The following is a 19,465-nucleotide window of genomic DNA, read 5'->3' on the forward strand; positions in this document are numbered from 1 at the left end:
CAGATAGGGAGCTTATCCTGGTGACCCGAAAATAGGTATCAATCATAAGTCAGGAAGCCTGCACCTAATTGGGTTACAGGGGAAGAGGTAAACTTTGGAAGTAGTTGTGAACAGTGAGAGTTCGGGACAACAACACGCTGAAAAGTGAAGATTGCAGGAGGCATGACTCAAGCATGGAAGAGCATAACCCAGCCCATTACGGAGATAACAGATATTATCAACTGAGAAAAACATTTGAGGTCAAAAGCCATGAGCCTGAAGTTAACAAATAGATTACTCTTGAAGCTACTTCTCTGTTTTTCAGTACTATAGAGCTCAGGAACACTAAACTACTACCATAAAAGCAAAGAAAATTGGAATGTATTTCTAATTGTAAAAGTAAATAACTATCAACCCAAACTCCTATATTCAGCAAAATAATTATTTAAATTTAGTAAGAAATAAGTCCATATCAAGGAGAATACCAGGGCCTTTGCCCTGCAAATGAACTCCAGATGTGCCACTTTGTGCATCTGCCTTATGTTGGTACAGGGGACTCAAACCTGAGCCAGCAGGCTTGGAAGCAAGCATCTTAAGCACTATCCAACCCACAGAATACACATTCTTCTCAGCAGTCCTTGAACTTCTCAAAAATAAACCACATTCTATACCACAATGCAAGTCTTAGCAATTGCAAAATATTATAATACTTTTGTGCATCTTATCAGATCATAGAATAAAATAGGAAAGATATTGACAAGAACTACATACATAATTGGAAGTACCAACCCACTGTTGAAGGAATAGTAGATTATTGAGGAAATTGAAGAGGAAATTTATGAATTTACAAACTCCTAAAGTCAAATGAAAATGAGAGAATAACATCGACTCTAGAGAGTAGCTCCCACTAATCGTTAGCCAAGAGTGGCTACATCCATCCAAAAATCTCTTAAATGCCTAGGTTTATCCTCTTTAATCCATGTTGTTCCCACTCTTGCTTGGAGAATCTACTTATTTTTTTAAATAGAAGGCAGTGAAAACCAGTGAGGACCAAGATTCACCAATAAAAGGCAAGATATCTGGCTGTCTAGCACCTTCCCTCCATCACATGTGCCAGGGCCCACTAGACATGATAGAAGAAATAACCATCTAAGCATAAGTTCTATTCTCACTGCTAGCCTGACAACCAGTTCAAAGAGGTTGGGGCAAAGAAAACTCAAAACAAAATACCTCAAAACAGAGATCCAGAGATTATAGAAAGATTACCACTGAAGTAGCTTTATAACACACTTACCAAGGCTCAGGAAATATTTAAAAACTGGAGTAGAAAGATTGTAAGAGTCACAGGGTGGGAAGGAGTATCCTGAGACATTGGGCCCCTCCAAAAAAAACTGACTGATACATTCCTGACCCCACAGGGAACACCTATAGTGGCTCTCAGTGGATTGGGGTCAGGGGAGAGAGGATCTAAAAGTATAACCTGATGGGAATGGGAACAGCACCAATAGGGTCATATTGTTCATAATCAATAAAAAAGTAGAGGGTCTAGTTGGAGGGAGGGATGCAGTAGAGAAAGAAGTAGTGAGCATAGAGGGAATAGACAGAGAGCAGAGAGGTGACTATGATCAAAATACATTTTATGCATATGTAAAAATTGTCAATAAAAATAGAAGAGGGGGATGGATAAGATTGCTTAATGGTTAAGGCATTTGTCTGCAAAGCCAAAGGACCCAGGTTCAATTCCTAAGGACCCACATAAGCCAGATGTACCAGGAGGCACATGCATCTGGAGTTTGTTTGCAGTGCTTAGAGGTCCCGGTGTGCCCATATTCTCTCTCTCTTGCAAATAAAAATAAAGAAAATATATTTTAAAAATAGCAGAGGGACTAGCTGGAAAGAAGGGGCTCATTGAAGGGGACATGTAAGAGGGGGAGAAGGGAGAGTGGTGGGAGGGGACTGAGATCATGGTATATTGTACATATATGTGGTGGTTGTCAATAAAAAGGTTTTGTTTTTGTTTGTTTGTTTGTTTGTTTTGATTTTTCAAGGTAGTCTCACTGTAGCTCACTGACCTGGAAATCACTCTGCAGTCTCAGGGTGGCCTTGAACTCATGGCAATCTTCCTACCTTTGCTTCCCGAGTGCTGCGATTAAAGGTGTGTGCCACCACACCCGGCAATAAAAAAAGATTTTTTTAAATGAAAAGAAAACTAACTAGTGGAATATTTACAGTATATGGGAGTTTAATTACATATTATTTCAGGATTCATTTTCATATACCTTACTGTTTCTAAATTTAGCATATAACTCTTACTTGTTTAGTTTATTTAACCATCAAAAGGCAATCTACAGTTCAGCAGGAAACATTTTCAAATCATACATCAGACTAAGAATTGATGTGAGAGAGGGAGAGAAATTTCAAATATATCAGTAACAGGAACATAATGTAATTTGAAAATGAACAACCAAATTATCCATATAGATACATCTCAAATGACCAACAAATATATTAAAATTTACTAACTTCTCTTACCACACATGCTTATAGATCAGTCATGAAATATTAGGCCTTAGTTAGATGGCAATTGCCAATGTACAAGAAATACCAAATGTAGATGCACATGGAAAAGAAAGTGGAAAATTCAAATATTGTCCCTAGGAATGTAAATTAACTCAAACATTATGGAAATCAACATAGATTTCACAGAGCAACAATAGAAAGAAAACTTCCACATGATCAAAATACCCAAGGAAATTGAAATCCATAGATCAAAGTGCTTGTTGCATGCCTATGGTTGTTGCAAATAGCCAGAGAGTGGAAACAACAAAGGTGTCACCAACAGATGAGTGGATCAAAACATGGCCATGCACACACACTTGAATGGTATATTATTCAGTCAAAGGATAAATGAGAAATACTGTCATTTATGGCATCATTGATGGTTCCAGTAAACATTATGTTATGTGAAAAAAAGCTAGACACAAAAAGACCAACCTTACAGAAGTAGAAAGTGGAACATTGGGGAGATGACTCTGTGGATAAATCACTCAGTATTTAAGTTAGATTGCCCAAGTTTGGTCCCAGGGCCCATGTAAGTTACCAGCACAAGGGTGAAGGAGATAGACACAGAATACACACAACTCCTACCAAAACAGATATACAGAGACACAGAGGTTCCTAAGACCTCATCACTGAAGTAGACCTAAAATGAACCCAACATGGCTCAGGGAAATTCATAGAAGAGGGGGCAAAAAGGGTGTTAGAACCACAAGTTGGGACATTATGCACAGAGACATTGCCTTTTCCCCATAATTGATGGCTACCCCCACAATGCATGACCCACAATCCCCAACAAAGAGGGTTGCTTCAGAGGGGGGAGAACAGGGAGGAGGCTAATGGTGGTACCAACACAGCTGTTTACACACTGAATATGTACATAACTAATAAAGAAAAAATTCAAAAAGAAGCTGTGGCATACTTCTATTATCCAAGCATGCTGACTCTGACTTTATGCTCTTGGTAAGATGGAATGCACAGACAGGAGAATTTCCTGGATGCTCATGGCAGGCCAGCAAGGAATAGCAGAATGAGAATCCAGAGCAAGACTGTTTGAAATGAGATGGAGGGGCGTGGATACAAAAGTGTCATCTAACCTCCACACTCACTCCCACACCCACACACTCACACCCAAATGTGTGTGCACACTAATACATTGATACATACAAATTTAAAAACAATGGAAGTAGGGGCTAGAATAGAATTCAGTGAAAATTGAGAAAGAAGAGAGAGCAGGGAATGAGAGTAGAAAAAGGCTCAAAAATATATCTGGGGACAGAATCCTACAGCACCCTAGAGTACTAAGATATAGTCTACAAAATTAAATATGAATTTCAAAAGAACTAGGGGAAAAGATTTTGGTGATATATATCACATGAAAATTTTGATATTTGGATATTTGAGTACATTTTATTGCTAATTATCTGCATATTAAATTTGAGCTGGGAGTGGTGGCACATGCCTTTAATCCCAGCACTCAGGAGGCAGAGGTAGGAGGATCGCAGTGAGTTTGAGGCCACCCTGAGACTACATAGTGAATTCCAGGTCAGCTGGGCCAGAGTGAGACCCTACATTGAAAAACAAAAACAAAAAACATATTAAATTTGAATACTGTTCCCATCATTAAGTACAAATATTCTGTGAATAAAATAAAAATTTAAATATCAGGTAAACAAAAACTACTTAGCTATCCAATCAAAAAGGAAATTGTTTTTACTCTTCCTTTATACCTATCAGTTGACTACAGGCTCCGATCAATGTTTGGGTAGGAGCCAGGCACCATGCAGCTCACATAAAATAAGCATACAGTGGTCCTCTTTTATCAGTGGAAAATCTATTTTCTGTCTTTTTCTTGATGTTTGAGACTGCAGAAGAACAAAACTATATATGAGTAGAGATACAGGTAGAGATATAGTAATTGTCACATACAAATATATATGACTGAATAATTTTATCATATCAGTGAGGCATGATAAGAGAATAGCAATAGTAACTAGAAAACTCAATAAGGCAACTATAAGAGCAACTCTGATAAGATGGCAGTTGTCACTCCTTTTGTACTCTGGGCACTGCTGGGTTAGGAAAGGGTCACCGCAGCATGTGCGATAATCTTTTGGAAGCAGACCTGATCATCAGGGTGGCTCCTACACAGCCAAAGTACAGCTAGTACAGTGTTGATGTGCTGGACGACGGAGGTCATGGCTCAGGAGCAGAGTACAAGAACAACATGAAGAGCTATCTCGATACACAGAATTGCAAGTCATCAAATATCTATGAATTGATGTGAATTAAATATCTAACTTTCTGGATCCACATGGCATTTCAGACCACATTTGATGGTGAATAGATAAAAACCTAGAAAGCAGAAACACTGCTGGGATTCTGTTTGTATACTCACACATGATCATCACGTTCAGTCATGTGCTCCAACTGAATTACATGAGTGATTACATAAAAAGATATTCCAGTAAAAAAATAAAGATGCCAAAAGCAACATTTGAAATTACATTGTACTTTTTAAATTTTTATTTATTTATTTATTTGAGAGAGTGAATCAGAGGGAGAAAGAGAGAAAGAGTGGGCCCACCAGGACATCCAGCCACTGCAAACAAACTCCAGATGCATGTGCCACCTTCTGCATCTAGCTTACGTGGGTCTTGGTGAATCAAACCAAGGTCCTTTGGCTTTGTAGGCAAGTGACTTAATTACTAAGCCATATCTCCAGCCCTTACATTGTATTTTTGAATAATTTTATTTGCAAGTAGAAAGAAAAAGAGAAAGAGAGAGTGATCAAGCATGCCAGGGCCACCAGTTGCTGTAAATGAACTCCAGATACATGTGTCACTTTTTGCATGTGGCTTTACGTGGGTACTGGGAAATCAAACCCAGGTTATTAGCTCTGCAGCCAAGTGCCCTAACCACTGAGAAATCTCTCCAGCCCCCCAAATTTTAGTTTTAAAGACAAAATTTTGCATATTCTTGTAAAAATTTTAAATTCAAACTCATAATTAAAGTCATTAATACAAAGGAGTTTTCATCATAATTACACTAGTGGTAATGTTTTGCTACATGAAATATGTCTCAGAAACAACATTCCAACATAGGTATTTAGCCACTCAGGTCTTCTTGGTACATGCTGTGGTCAGCAGAGCCCTTCCTTGTCATCGTCCTGCAGCTCACACGGAGGGGTAGCTGGGTAATGTGGCAATCCCACAGTGGTTGTTTCTGTCTTTGGCTAACTTCATGTAGCCATCAATGCCCCAATATCTACCCCAGCTGAAAGAAGAGCAAGGCTTTTGTTTAATAGAAAAAATACAGCATAGTGGCTTTTCTTTTTACAACAATATCTTATTTTAAGTCCGCCAGAGATGACACTTAACAGAAAATATCAGAAAACACCTGAACACAATCATCTTATGTGAGACTGTACAAGTGAGAGACAGAGAAAGATACCGTCTTCTGGTACAAACTTAAGAACTCTGTCAGAATTTAAAAATGCAATGCTACAAATACTTGATTATTCCCTCAGGAAGCCTGTGACAGAATTTTAATGTTATTACCATATGTTAGGTAGTATGTGTTCAACTTAAATGTGGTCAAGATTTCTAAGACTTCCACCCAAATACTGACTGCAAACAAGAATGCTCTTAGGAATTTTAAATGATAATAATTTTGGCCAATTGTACCTGTTCTTGATCAGCCAGTAGTGATTGCCATCCGATTCCTCTCCTTCAAAGCCATAGCCAACCACCAGAACAGCATGATTCACAAAAGTGTCAGTGCAGCCTGGTTCATAATAAATGCCTGGAAATAAATGCTGGGGTGAGTGCCCCCAAGGACCCAAAAGTGTCATTTTGTTCCCAAATGATAAGGGAAACATTTTCAAGTTCATTGAAATGGTATATAAACTCCAGATAAGACATAGCAATAGAATCCATTGTTATTACTGCTGATACAAACTCTGGTTTAAAAACAAGCTTCCAAAAATGGGCTAGTGCTAGACAGATGGCTTAGCAATTACCCACATAAGCCAGATGCACAAGGTGGCGCATATGTCTGGAGTTCGTTTGCAGTGGCTGGAGACCCTGGCACACCCATTTTCTTTCTCTGTCTCTCTGTCTCTTTCTTTCCTTTGTCTTTCTAATAAATAAACAAATAGGCTGTCAAACTACAAATTAATATAAACCTTGGTGCCTATGTTTATGTAAGAGTACTCCCTGACATCTTGTATTTCTGCTTACAGAACTTCAGCCCAAAACAATAGACAGCATAGTCACATGAATCAACAGACTCCTTTAAGACTTATTACACAAATAAAATGTCAACAAAAGAATTAAATATATTCAAACAGGGAGAGATTTGAGTAAATCAAGTTATATAATACATTTTTTTTCTTTTAAATATGGAGTACTACTGGGCATGGTGGTAAATGCCTTTAATCTCAGCCCTCGTGAGGTGACCCTGAAACTACATAGTGAATTCTAGCTCTGCCTGGTCTACAGAAAGACCCTATCTCAAAAAACCAAGAATAAAAAATAAAAAATGAAGTACTCACATTTCACAGGACTCTGAATTATATGTGTGATCTAGTGTACACAACACGTTTCCATTGCATGTACAGAAAGACAGATGTAGATCCAAATGTGTATATTATATGTTATATACCAACGAGTTTGTTAAGCTGATATGTTATAGTAGTGTTGGAACTTTTTGTTTATGAATTTCTTATCAGCACTATACTCACCTCCAGTATAAAATTGGAAGGATTCAAAAGCCATATTAATTGCAGCAGAAATCGGCCCCACAGTTGCCACAGCATTCATCAGAGCTGCCTCATTACTTGGAACATACACAAAGCCTTTGACATTAACAGCAGAATTCTCAGGTCTGTACCTGCAGGGTCCCTCCTTGTAAGGGCAAAGAGAGAAGAGACTTGTTTACTGCCATCCACCTCCCAAGAACATGAGTTACAACCACAGCACTCAGCACTGTGCAGCTGAGGATCCCAGTCTGTGCCGCAATAGATCATCCCAGGCAGGGTATGCTATGGCCGATCTGGAACTGAGAATTAGCTCACATATCCTCATGATGTGCCTTAGGTCTTCTGTACATGAGAAATGTTCACAGGGCCAGAGAGATGGCTTAGCGGTTAAGGTGATTGCCTGAGAAACCTAAGGACCCGTGTTCGAATCTCCAGATTCCATGTAAGCCAGATGCACAAAGGTGGGGTCAGGGCAAAGTCGTACATGCCCACTAGGTGGTGCAAGCATCTGGAGTTCAACTGCAGTGAGGCCCTGGAATGCCAATTCTGTCTCCCCCTGCCTCTCTCTCTGTCTTTCTCTAAAATAAAAAAATATATAAAAAGAAATGTTCACCGAGAACCCTGTATTGTATATGGAATGATTTCCACCTTCTCTATGTTCTGTGGAAGCAAGAAAAGCTCCATGGAGGCCCTGACCTTAGACAACCATGCAAAGGCTGATAATGTAATAACAGTACTGATGCTATGCAGACAGTTGCCCACTTCTCAATGTGAATTTGAAAGTTAGAAAACTATGTCTGCAATTTGTCCCCTTTCCTAAACCTGGATTTTCACCACTACAGAAGTTCTATGTACCTGTTCTTCATAAGGGTAGGATTCCTCTGTGTTTAGGCCTCCGTTGTCCCTCACATAGTTGAAAGCATACTCCATTCGGCCACCTATGCAGGCAAAATTGCCGTGACCTCGAGAACAGTCCACTAGGTTTTGTACACTCAGTTCAACCAATTGGCCTGTTTTCCGGAACATCTGTCCTTCTAGGGCTCCAGCTGCACTAAAAGCCCAGCAAGAATTACAGAAACCCTGAACATGGAGGAAAAGGTTGTCATCCACAAACAAAACAAGTAGCAACTCTTCCAATAATTCACAATGTCAAATACGTGTGTGGGGTGCGTGCACATTTCTGCACGTACACATAGAGACAAGGGTTCTATGTTAGGTGTCTTGATCAGTTACTCTCATTATTTTCAGACAGATCCTGTTGCTGAACCTCTTATTAATCTAGTCTTAGTAGCCATCAAGTCCCAAGGATCCTCTTGTCTCTGCCTCCCCAGTGCTGGAGTTATAGGCTCCACCACAAGGCTCAGATTTTATGTAGGTATTAGGGATTCCAATTTAGGTTCCCATACATGTGGGGCAAGTACTTTTACCACTGGACCATCCCCTCATGGTCCCTCATCTACACAGCTGGATATTCTTAGCAAATAAGGAGCTCCATGTCATGCCACAGTCACCCAAATATGGACATCAATTGCTTCTTAGCTCTCATGTGCTCAGTGTGAATGTCATACTGTCATACCTGCATCTTCACAGGACTCACATATCCCTGCTTTCTCCAGTCCACAGACTTGGGTAGGTCAAGAGTTTGACGTTTCTGGAAAGTTTTCCCCTTCTTTATTACTTGGTTTTGAAGGCCAGTCATTTTTCTTCTAAATTCTGTACTTGTCTTTAGGAAAAAGAAAATTAAAAGCCAGAGAGCTGTAAAGAGCTGCAGGGAAGATTGCTGCACAGAATTAAGCAATCCATGTCACTCACCATGTCACCAAAGGTGTTCATCTTCATGGTATAGTTGTACTTCCCCTCACTGTATCCCCTATTGTGCAGATCAATAATTTGAACATTCTCCTCCCATATCGTTCGTCTGTGTTCCTCTTCACTCTAGAAATTAATATAATGTGTGGTCTTCCTCCACTTTGGAAGATGGACCATTTTTCCTCATTGTGCTCCCAGTATGTGTGTGTGTGTGTGTGTTGTGGTGATTTGCTGTGTGTGTGTAAGTCTACTGTGTGTATATGTGAATGCAGATGCATGCACCCTATATGCATATGTGTGCAGAACAGAGGAAATCTGTGTTTTTATTGAAAGAGTCACTCATTGAATGTGGAACTCTCATTTTTTCAGTCAGGCATGTTGATCAGTGAGGCCCAGCAGTACTCCTGCTTCTGCCCTCCACAGGACAGGGGTTACTGGTGTACATGGCCATATCTGGCTTTAAAAAAATTTTTTTTTTGCTTATTTTTATTTATTTGAGAGTGACATACAGAGAGAAAAAGAGACACAGAGAGAGAGTAAGAGAGAGAATGGGCATGCCAAGGCCTCTAGCCACTGCAAATGAACTCCAGATGCGTGCGCCCCCTTGTGCATCTGGCTAACGTGGGACCTGGGGAGCCGAGCCTCGAACCAGTGTCCTTAGGCTTCATGGGCAAGCGTTCAACCGCTAAGCCATCTCTCTAGCCCCATATCTGGCTTTTTTATGGATGCTAGAGATTAAACTTAGGTCTCTCCCTTAAGGACATCATACTTGCTTAGCAAGAGCTCTTCTTGTTAAGCTACTCCCCAGCCCTTGCCACATTTTCTTTATGCTCTCTTTAGGGTGTTGGTGAGACTGGGCTTCCATAACTCACATTCCCTACAGCAAAGCTCCATCCTCTCTTGTGTCCCTCCAATGTCCATGTTACCAACCTTGCTATATATTTTTCCATACTTTTTCTTCCACTCGAGCCACTGAGCATCAAGACTGGGATCAATTATTGCAGAAGCTAAGGATATTCCCAAGCATAAGGTCAGGAGGAGAATAAGAAACATTTCTCAAAATCCTAGAAAGAGAAAATAAATGCAAATATGACTATATAAACACTGTAAAATGTCTTCTTACACTCTTCTGAGAAGCTAAGGCCACTCAGGGAGAATAAAATTATTTGAACTCTTCCAAATATTTATCTACATATACATGGAATGGGGATTGGAGGCATTTGTTCTAACAAAATGAAATGCAGCATCCCAGGGTTCTAAAAATGGAAACAGTGTGAGCACTGCAAACTCACCGAATACAACAATGTTCATGTACCTTGTGGTTAAGAAACTCAAAGTAACAGCTAAGAACTTAAGACAGTGTTGCCCTGGGATTTGCACCAATAGCACTGAGATCATCTAAGCAAAAATTCCCTAATGTCACATCTGGAAACCAAGGGATCACAGAGTTGGGGTGACCTGATGCATTCTTCCTGCCTAACTTACAGCAAGACATGACTGTCTCTTGGAATCTCTCCTTCCAAGAGAAAACTAGAAGACAATATATGCTAGTCTCTCTGTCCCACACTCAGGACTATGCTTTTAAAGTTCCCACTCACTGTCTCCTTGAGGAAGGGAGGAGGTGGCCAAGCCACAGAATCCAGAGCTACCATGGCAGGGTAGATACAAGAGCAGGCCCTGGTAAGGGGTCCAGGCTTGGGTCTTTGCCCCATCTCCCATACAACACACCAGATAGGGCCTGGTTGGGACATGCCACCAGCTGTTCCCCTCCAAAATGTCAGCTTAAACAAAGGATTTTACAAGATAGTGATGTGCAAGAAGGTGATCCCTGCTGGTACAGAGAGTGATAGGAATGAGAGGAAGAGTATTGGGGAATAGGATGACTCCTCCCTGTGGCCAGGTTTGATCTTGTACTCACTGAGGTCCTGAACAACCTGGGACCCCTGAGATGTCAGGTCTCTCGGTGGATTCCCCATCCTCCCTCCTTCCCTTCTCTATGCCAGAGATGTAGAAGTTGAGAACATGTTCTCACTCCAGGGAGTCCTCAGGTCACATCTCCTGTCTCAGTTCCAATATGTCACAACAATGCCAGCACTGCTCACCTGGGGTGTCCTCTTCTATGAAGGTGGAATCCACACACTCAAGTATTTAGAGGTTGCTGAGATCCAAGGATCTGGTCTAGAAGCAACTGTCTTAGGTTTTAAATGCAAACCTCTGGCTTCATGGCCCCACCCCACAACCCTCCCCTGCTCGCAACTGGCTGTGCTGATGACCTCAGGCTCTAGTCTCTAGGTACTTACTGAGATTGGAGCCTGTCCTGAGGCTGCAGGTGGAAGCTGCCACTCTGCCCTGTAGACAGGTGAGCTAGGTGTCCATATAAGAATAATTTAGGCCGGGCGTGGTGGCACACGCCTTTAATCCCAGCACTCGGGAGGCAGAGGTAGGAGGATCGCTGTGAGTTCAAGGCCACCCTGAGACTACAGAGTTAATTCCAGGTCAGCCTGGACCAGAGTGAGACCCTACCTTGAAAAAAACAAACAAACAAACAAAAAATAATAATAATAATTTAGGATTCCAGTCTTGAGACCTTAGATCACAAAGTATGAGCCTCTGGAGCAGAATATGTCTGTATTTTTAGCTAATTCTGTCTGTCCTTTATAACTAATGCTTTTCCCAAAATCGTCTCTGGAGTTTTGTGAGCCACTGCATTCTAGTCTAGTGCTTCCTAATTAATGCACAGCTAAAATGGGACCTAGTGGGAATACAAATACCAGGGACCATTCTCTGCTGGTGTCAGGGCATAGTACCCTTGGTCTCACAAGGATGTTTAGAGTAATGTGATGCCTGGACAAGGAGAGGATGAAGGCCTAAGAGGGAAAAGGAACAGAATAGGGCTAGGTGTCTCCTAAGACAGCCTGACATATGTAATACATCCTTTCCTGTCTCCTCATTCTGGAGTCTTCCCTTCCTACTTTTTAATACACTAATTTTTAATATGTTATTTTTACCAACCTAGTTAATAAACAAAAGGATGAAAATTTGGAAATTTGTTTTAATTTTCTCTTATATTTTTATATATTATATTGTCTTCAGTCTCTATCTTCAGATTTAAGAAACTTACCTTCATGTACTTTGATATTGGAATTTCAGGTAAAAAAATTAAAAACAGATATAAAGGTATACAAGTCTGTTTTACTGTTGAGCTCTGAGTGGCCTCTGATTTTCTGCTTGACGAGTTTCCTCAGCATCTAATACCATGTTCATGGAGGAGGTTCTCTGGCTGGAAGTGGGAACAGCACTCCTCTGCAGTGTTCCCTGAGCCCTGGCAGGTGTGTGAGAGATGATTCTTCACATGCTAGACAGCTGGCTTTCTCTTCTTGTCATACTGATGGATCTTGGATCTCTCCAGTGTTCACTACCACCTGTAAAAGCAGACTGTTGAGCCAAGAATAGGAGCCGTACGGACCAAGGAGGATGCTGTGCTTACCTTCTTGTTGCTGGGATAAATCACCTGACCCGAAGCACCTGGTGGGAGGAGTTTTTTTTTTTTTAATATTTTTTATTTATTTGAGAGTGACAGACACAGAGAGAAAGACAGAGAGAGAGAGAGAGAGAGAGAGAGAGAGAGAGAGAGAGAGAGAGAGAGAATGGGCGCGCCAGGGCTTCCAGCCTCTGCAAACGAACTCCAGATGCGTGCACCCCCTTGTGCATCTGGCTAACGTGGGACCTGGGGAACCGAGCCTCGAACCGGGATCCTTAGGCTTCACAGGCAAGCGCTTAACGGCTAAGCCATCTCTCCAGCCCAAGGGAGGAAAGTTTTTATCTGGGCTACAGTCTCAAGCAGAGGCTTCATGGTGGCAGGGAAAAGCAAAGCCTGACAGAAGCATAGGCTGAACAGCATCTCCTTTCCACAGCAGGTAGAAAACAGCAGCAGGACAGTCAGCCAGACAAACATTGGCAAGCTAGGGTTAATAAACCTCAAGATCCATTCATAGTGACACACCTCCTTCAGCAAAGTTTCACTTTCCAAACTGTAACCAGCTGGGAATCAAACATTCAGAGCACATGAATTTATGGGGACATCTGATTGAAACCACCTCAGAGGAAAAGCACAGACATTTTAGAAGACTTTTCGGTGGTCATGCCTTCTCCTTTTAGCCAACTCTCCAAGCCATAGGCTTCGCACTTGATTCCAAATGCTGCACATTCTCTGTTATGTGAGGTTCCCAACATGGAACAGTTTGATTTGTTTATAAGTTGTTATAAGCATTGCTGACATTGGCAAGAAAGTTATAATGCATCTTGAGAGAGGGAAGATGCAGGGAGTGAAGAGAGGAGGGGATACTTGACAGGTAAGTGGAGGAAAAGAATAAAGGAGGTGGAAGGGTCTTTGCAGAGAATGAGGGAAGGGCAGATGGGGGGTACACAAAGCTAATTATGGCATGAATCCGTACCATATAAACCTTCCTCTTGGTTAGCTAATTAAAAGATATAACTCTTAATAAGAGAGGGGGGATATCTTAGGCAGAAATATGCTGTCTTAGGAGGAGAAAGCTTTATCCTAAAACCATAAGCTCTTGCTGGTAAATTCCAGTGTAAAAACTGTGTTAACTCCCATAATGAGTTGTTGGTCAGGGAGGTCCATGCCCCCCCCCCAACCAACCCAGGCCATTATCAAAGCATTGGTTACACACAAGTTCTCCATGGTAAGACCCTATTGCTGAAGATACTACAGACTGCAGTTACAAAATGTAGAGAGATTATGCTGGAACTGAAATGGAAGCCTACATGTTGTTTAAAAGCAAGCTGTGGGGGATAGTGACCACTGACAGAATGAACAAGCAAGGGGTCCTATAAGCTACAAAATCAAGCATCCAGAAAAGATAGACACACTTCAGTAGTGGTGCATAGACTCTGGGGGTAATCAACTGCTCATTAGACATGAGGCCTGTTCAGTGGGAGGAAATTCATACCTGGTATTGATAATCAAATATATATTCTTTTTTTTCTGCTTGTCAGGCTAAAAATTTATGGATCCTCAGTAAGGAGGAATGGGAAAACAGATCAGAGGCAGCAGTCAGAAATCTCTGCTATAAAGCCTAAATGTACAAATATCAACATTTGTTCACCAAGTTAAACAATGAGAAGAAACAACTATTGCAGACCGATCTCAGACATCTGTGATCAGCTGGGGGCAGGGAGGAGGGAATTGATAGTACTAACATAGGATGCATCCATACAAGTTTCTACATGATTTATATTAAAAAACAGTAAATTTTTGTTTTTCTTCTGTTTTGATATGTGTCTGGCAATGGTCCTACAGTTATTTTACATGCATACATTATTCCAAAGATATATGGAAGACCAAACTCATCCTGTTCTATCTACACAGTCAACTCTGTTTAAAATCAGTATGTAAGTGGGGGGGGTGGTGACAGAAAAAAAAATACATGATCTATGAAATAGCAGAGTATGACACAGTTTTATAGGATGCCATGAGAAGACTCAGCAAACACGGGGAATTCCGCCCTACCATTGGTTGGGTGACAGTTGTGTTTGTGGTTCTGCCTTCTGTGGAGGTGGAACCCTTCTTCCCTTCCCAGCAACTTGTGTGAGCCTGCAGCACAGCCAGTGCTCTCAAACTGAAGGCAGTTGCAGCATCTCCCTTCACTGCTTCAAATGCTTCTTTTTGGGACCAGCTTCCATATTTTTCAAAGTCTTTGGCAAATTGAGAGGCCATGTGGAGAGAAATGAAGACACAAGGAGATTGACAACGGATACCAACTACTGGCCATGTGAGCGAGCTACAGTGGACAACACAGCACAGCTTCCAGACATCTGCAGCCCAGCATACAAGGCTTGGAGGACCAGCCAGCTGGGCTCATCAAGCTACAGATTCAGGAAAGAAGGTACATTGAAGATACTTCACTTTTCAAACATATATTCTTTATAGAAACCTTTCAGAGAAAATAACTTGTCATGGTTATAATAATGGTTTAAAGTATATTTTGACTTCTTTGATAAAAATAGGTATGTAGTTCACCCCTATTTATAAAGTGAATTTTACTTGAGATTAACTTGATCCACTATATAGAGCAACAATCATACCTATCACTCTATGTACTATGTTAAAGTGCACATATTATAAAAGGTACCAACAAAGAAATTCATCAATAAAATAAATCTAATTTGTTGTTTGCAGTTAAATAGTTGCCTGCAAGTTATCTTTAAATCTATTTATTTTTAGGTAAGAACTTTCTTTTATTTATTTGTTTATTTTTTATTTAGTTTTCTATTCAGCAAATACAGGCAGTTTGGTACCATTATTAGGCTCATCCATGGCCTACCACCTCCCCATTGGCCCCTCCTTGTTGATGTATATGGGTTGTGCATTGTGGAGTTAGCCCACAGTTGTTGGCTGTTATAAGTTCAGAGCATCATTATTTGCACCATCATATTTTCTAGCATCTTTATAAAATTGATCATTATTAAAAATTGATTTTAGAAATGGTTATCCTGTGTTGAAAATCAATGTTCCAGGCAGGTTCTATACAGGCTAAGTGTAGCGTACCGCACTTGTCACCTTAAATGTTACAAATATACTGTGCAATTGATAAATACCACAAGAAGGCTGGGAATACAACTTAGTCAGTAAGGGATTAACTGCCAAGACTGAGGACCTGAGTTTAACCTCAAAACCCATAATATAAATGTTGGAGCTGGGGCTGGAAAGACCTCTCAGAGGATGAAAGCACTTTCCGTGCAAGCAGGAAGAACTGAGGAGGTCTGAAAGACTTCTCAACTTCATACTCAGGACCCATGTAAACAGCTGTGCAGGGCCACACACATTTGTAACTCCAACATGTTGGGAAGGAGGAATCAGAGGATTGTAGGGTTTTATAAAAAATAAATCAGCCTGGACTGGAATGAAGCCCTACCTTTAAAAACCAAAGAGAGGGAGAGAGAGACAGTCCAGCTCAGGTAAGAATAGGTGGAAGGGTCACTTGACAGTCACCTCATCCATCACAGAGGAATTCTCCCACAGATATACACACAGAGTGCTGCATGTGAACATGTATAACACACACACACACACACACACACACACACACACACACACCACATTATCCACCCACATGCAAAAACAATTGCCAGGCCTAGTGGTCAACAATTGTAATCCTGGCAATGGGAAGGCAGACAAAGGCAGATCCCTGTGGTTCAATGTCTCACCAGTCTAGTCTACATGATGGTTTTCAAGCCAGTGACACACCCCTCAGTAAAAAATAGATGGCAGGACATGTAGAATGACACCTGAGTTTGTGTTCTTGCCCCACACATCTGCACTAAGTGCACATGAGTCCTGAAAACACACATGAACCTGTATGCACACTGAAATGAATATACACACAGACACACTTGTGCACACACAAAAATACATTTCAAATACCCTGCTAGGTATTTCTTAGTACTTAATCATGCTACTTGAACACACATTTTGAAATTTCCAACACAAGAACGTAAATGTAATACCTTATCCATGAAATGGTATGTGTCAAAAGTTGAAGCAAAGGGTAGCTGCTAGGTATTAGCTAGAATTCCTGAGCTGTTTCTGTGATGACATGGTACCAGCACATTTGAAAGGCTCTAAAGTGGAAGGCAGAAGTGGAAAAGACTGAAAAGAAAAGCTTGGATGGGGTTCACAGTCTTTCTAAACAGATTGGCTCACAGTAACAACACAGGAGTGGCACGCACATAAACTGGGGTGTCACTGATTAAATCTTATAGAAAGTTTACAAGTGCATCTCCTCTCATCTTGGGCTGCAAGCAGCCATATAAAGGGTACAAGAAGTAAAGAGCACGTATTAATCAGGAGGGTGTCTGTGTGGAAAGCAGCCTTGCTTTGACCCAGTGCTCCCCTAAAACTGCTATTACTGGAAACAATACCATAATAGCATTTCTAAGACAATTCAAAATGTGTTGTTTCTTTATGATATGATTCAAATTCTCTGTGTCTGAAACTCATGGAATTTCCCTACACTTGGCCAATTGTCCAAATCTTCAGAGATTTCCCTTAACTCAGTCATTCAAAAGAAAGATATTTAAAACAGCAAATCAACAAGGAATGTGAAAGCAAGAATTTATAATCTACATACTATATGCTGTCTACAAGTGAGATCAGTAGTCATCAAACTGAGCTTGTGATAAAGAAAAACAATTATTAGTCTTCTACTCTGCAGCCTCAGATACAAATCAATGAAGTATTCCTTAAATCACACTGGTCAAGAAATAGCCTAGGAAACTTTCTACCATGTTTCCAAGATTTAGCGCAAAGACCACCAAATAAACTATGTAAAGTTGGCCCTCTTTTAAGGGTCCCCAAATCATGCATGGAGTGACCACTTTACTAAACTCTAAGTTCTTTATTTGGTTTTGCTGAACTCTTTCTCAGATGGTGACAAGAACCTGAAAACATGGTCTATTTATATCCACTCTCCATATCATTTTATTTTATTTTTATTTTTATTTTTAGAGAGAGGAGAGGAGAGAGCGAACTGGTGCACCGGGTCCTCAGCTATTGTGTTCAAACTCCATATGTTTGTGCCACCTAGTGGACATGTGCGACCTTGCACTTGCTTGGGATCTGGATAGAGATTGAACATGGGTCCTTAGGCTTGGCAGGGCAAGCACCTTAACTGCTAAGGCATCTCTCTAGTCCCATATCTCTTTATATTTACTTATTTATTTTATTTATGAGAGAGAAAAAGAGGGAGAAAAAGGCACGTAAAAAGAAAGAGTGGCTGCATCAGGGCCTTTGGCTCTTGCAGACAAACTCTAGGCACATGCACCACCTTGTGCTTCAGGCTTACTTGGGTCCTAGGGAATCAAACTTGCATCCTTTGGCTTTGCAGGCAACCACCTTAACCACTACGCCGTATCTCCAGCCCCACTCTCCTGTCTCTTGATTTCCCCACCCTTCATCACTACCAACACCACTAAGAAGACAGAGACAGTATTCCACACAAAATTAATGATTGTACTTTCAATTCTAAATCTCTTCCCAGACTAGTATAAATTGCTGACAACTCTATTAGAAAAAAATTCACCTGCTATTAAAGCAACAATCTTTGCAGCCCATAGAAAGTCTCAATTTCTCAATGAATTGGCATAGAATAAACACACTGAAAAATCAGTTTTGGAGGGCTCAGCATGTGATTACTCACATTTTATTCTTTTTACTTTCTAAATGGCAATATGGGGGATGCAAATAAATAAACTGCACAATTTCACTCATGGTAGGTCTAGTATAGGTGGAAAAAACATTTTACATGTTTTCTCAAAAATGTTTTAACATAAAAATTTAACAGTAAAACAAAAGAATAAATTAAATATAGTTTAAATTATAATTTTGAGCAGAATAGTTTTTTCATAAAAAGAACTGATACTGCAAGATATTTCTAACATAAAACATATTTTAGTTCAAGGGTGGCATCTGGTCCACATTGACCCATTGAGAAGTCATTTTCAGTGTGAACAATGATGAGCTCTTCATGAAGATGAAGTCCTAGATAAAGCATACTATTCATAGGGATCAGTGTTCTTCCCAGGATCACATATCCCTTCAGCACATATCTGCACTTCCAGCAGGGGTCCTCCAAAGCAACTCAGCTTCAGCCTTCATCTCAGAGGGTGTGGATGTCTTTTGGCTCCTCTTACATGTAAGAAGACACTCTGGATCAGTAGTCAGAGGAGAAGTCTCTCTCTCACACTCACTCTCTCCCTCTACCTTTGGTTGCCTTGACCTCAACCAATACACAGAGAAAATTCCCCAGGGGATAATGCTCACCCTTCCATAATTCAATAGAGCAAAGTTAAATGAAATCTGTTTGTCCTATGTATGTGGTTTGTTGCAAGTTCATATTTTTGAATACTGATACAAGCATACCAGTGTGAATGTAGAGGTTCAAGGAAACAGGTGGGTGTCAATCCTTTCTTTCAACCTTATTTGAAGATCTCTTATTCACCAGGTTAGCTGCTTTGCAAACCAGCCCTGCAACAGAAGAATTTGGAAGACCCCAATGCCCCAGTAAGAACCCCGTGGTCTATAAGGTAAGGAAGTTGCTCCTGCCTAGCCAAAGTTCCTAGACTTCCCTCAAGTAATACCTGTTTGTGCTTTTGAACAGTGCATTTTCTCTCTTTACATGTTATTCTTGCTTCTGATCATTTTCCTGACAGGCATAGGCATTGACTTTCTGAACAGGGAGGGACCATAAAAGACTAGAGAAGCTGTCACTGAGCCAGTGAAGGATGGAAAGAGAATCTAAAGCAGAGACTTTACCCCTGAGACAGAAATAGAGGAAA

At 40.7% G+C, this 19,465-nt stretch overlaps 1 protein-coding gene across 1 annotated transcript in view; it reads right to left on the reverse strand.

The window, feature by feature from the left end:
- Window positions 1–5,711: 5,711 nt before the first annotated feature.
- LOC101599360 (procathepsin L-like) overlaps window positions 5,712–19,465 on the reverse strand; it is a 61,344-nt gene continuing 47,590 nt past the window's right edge. Inside the window, exons 3-7 of the mRNA XM_004656864.2 lie at window positions 8,874–9,020; window positions 8,153–8,377; window positions 7,280–7,442; window positions 6,222–6,339; window positions 5,712–5,811 (exon numbers count right to left, since the gene is read on the reverse strand). Of these exons, the coding sequence (XP_004656921.2) occupies window positions 5,712–5,811; window positions 6,222–6,339; window positions 7,280–7,442; window positions 8,153–8,377; window positions 8,874–9,020 (753 nt within the window). The remainder of the gene's footprint in view (window positions 5,812–6,221; window positions 6,340–7,279; window positions 7,443–8,152; window positions 8,378–8,873; window positions 9,021–19,465) is intronic.

This window comes from Jaculus jaculus, chromosome 2 (genome assembly GCF_020740685.1).
Source record: "Jaculus jaculus isolate mJacJac1 chromosome 2, mJacJac1.mat.Y.cur, whole genome shotgun sequence".
NCBI lineage: Eukaryota > Metazoa > Chordata > Mammalia > Rodentia > Dipodidae > Jaculus > Jaculus jaculus.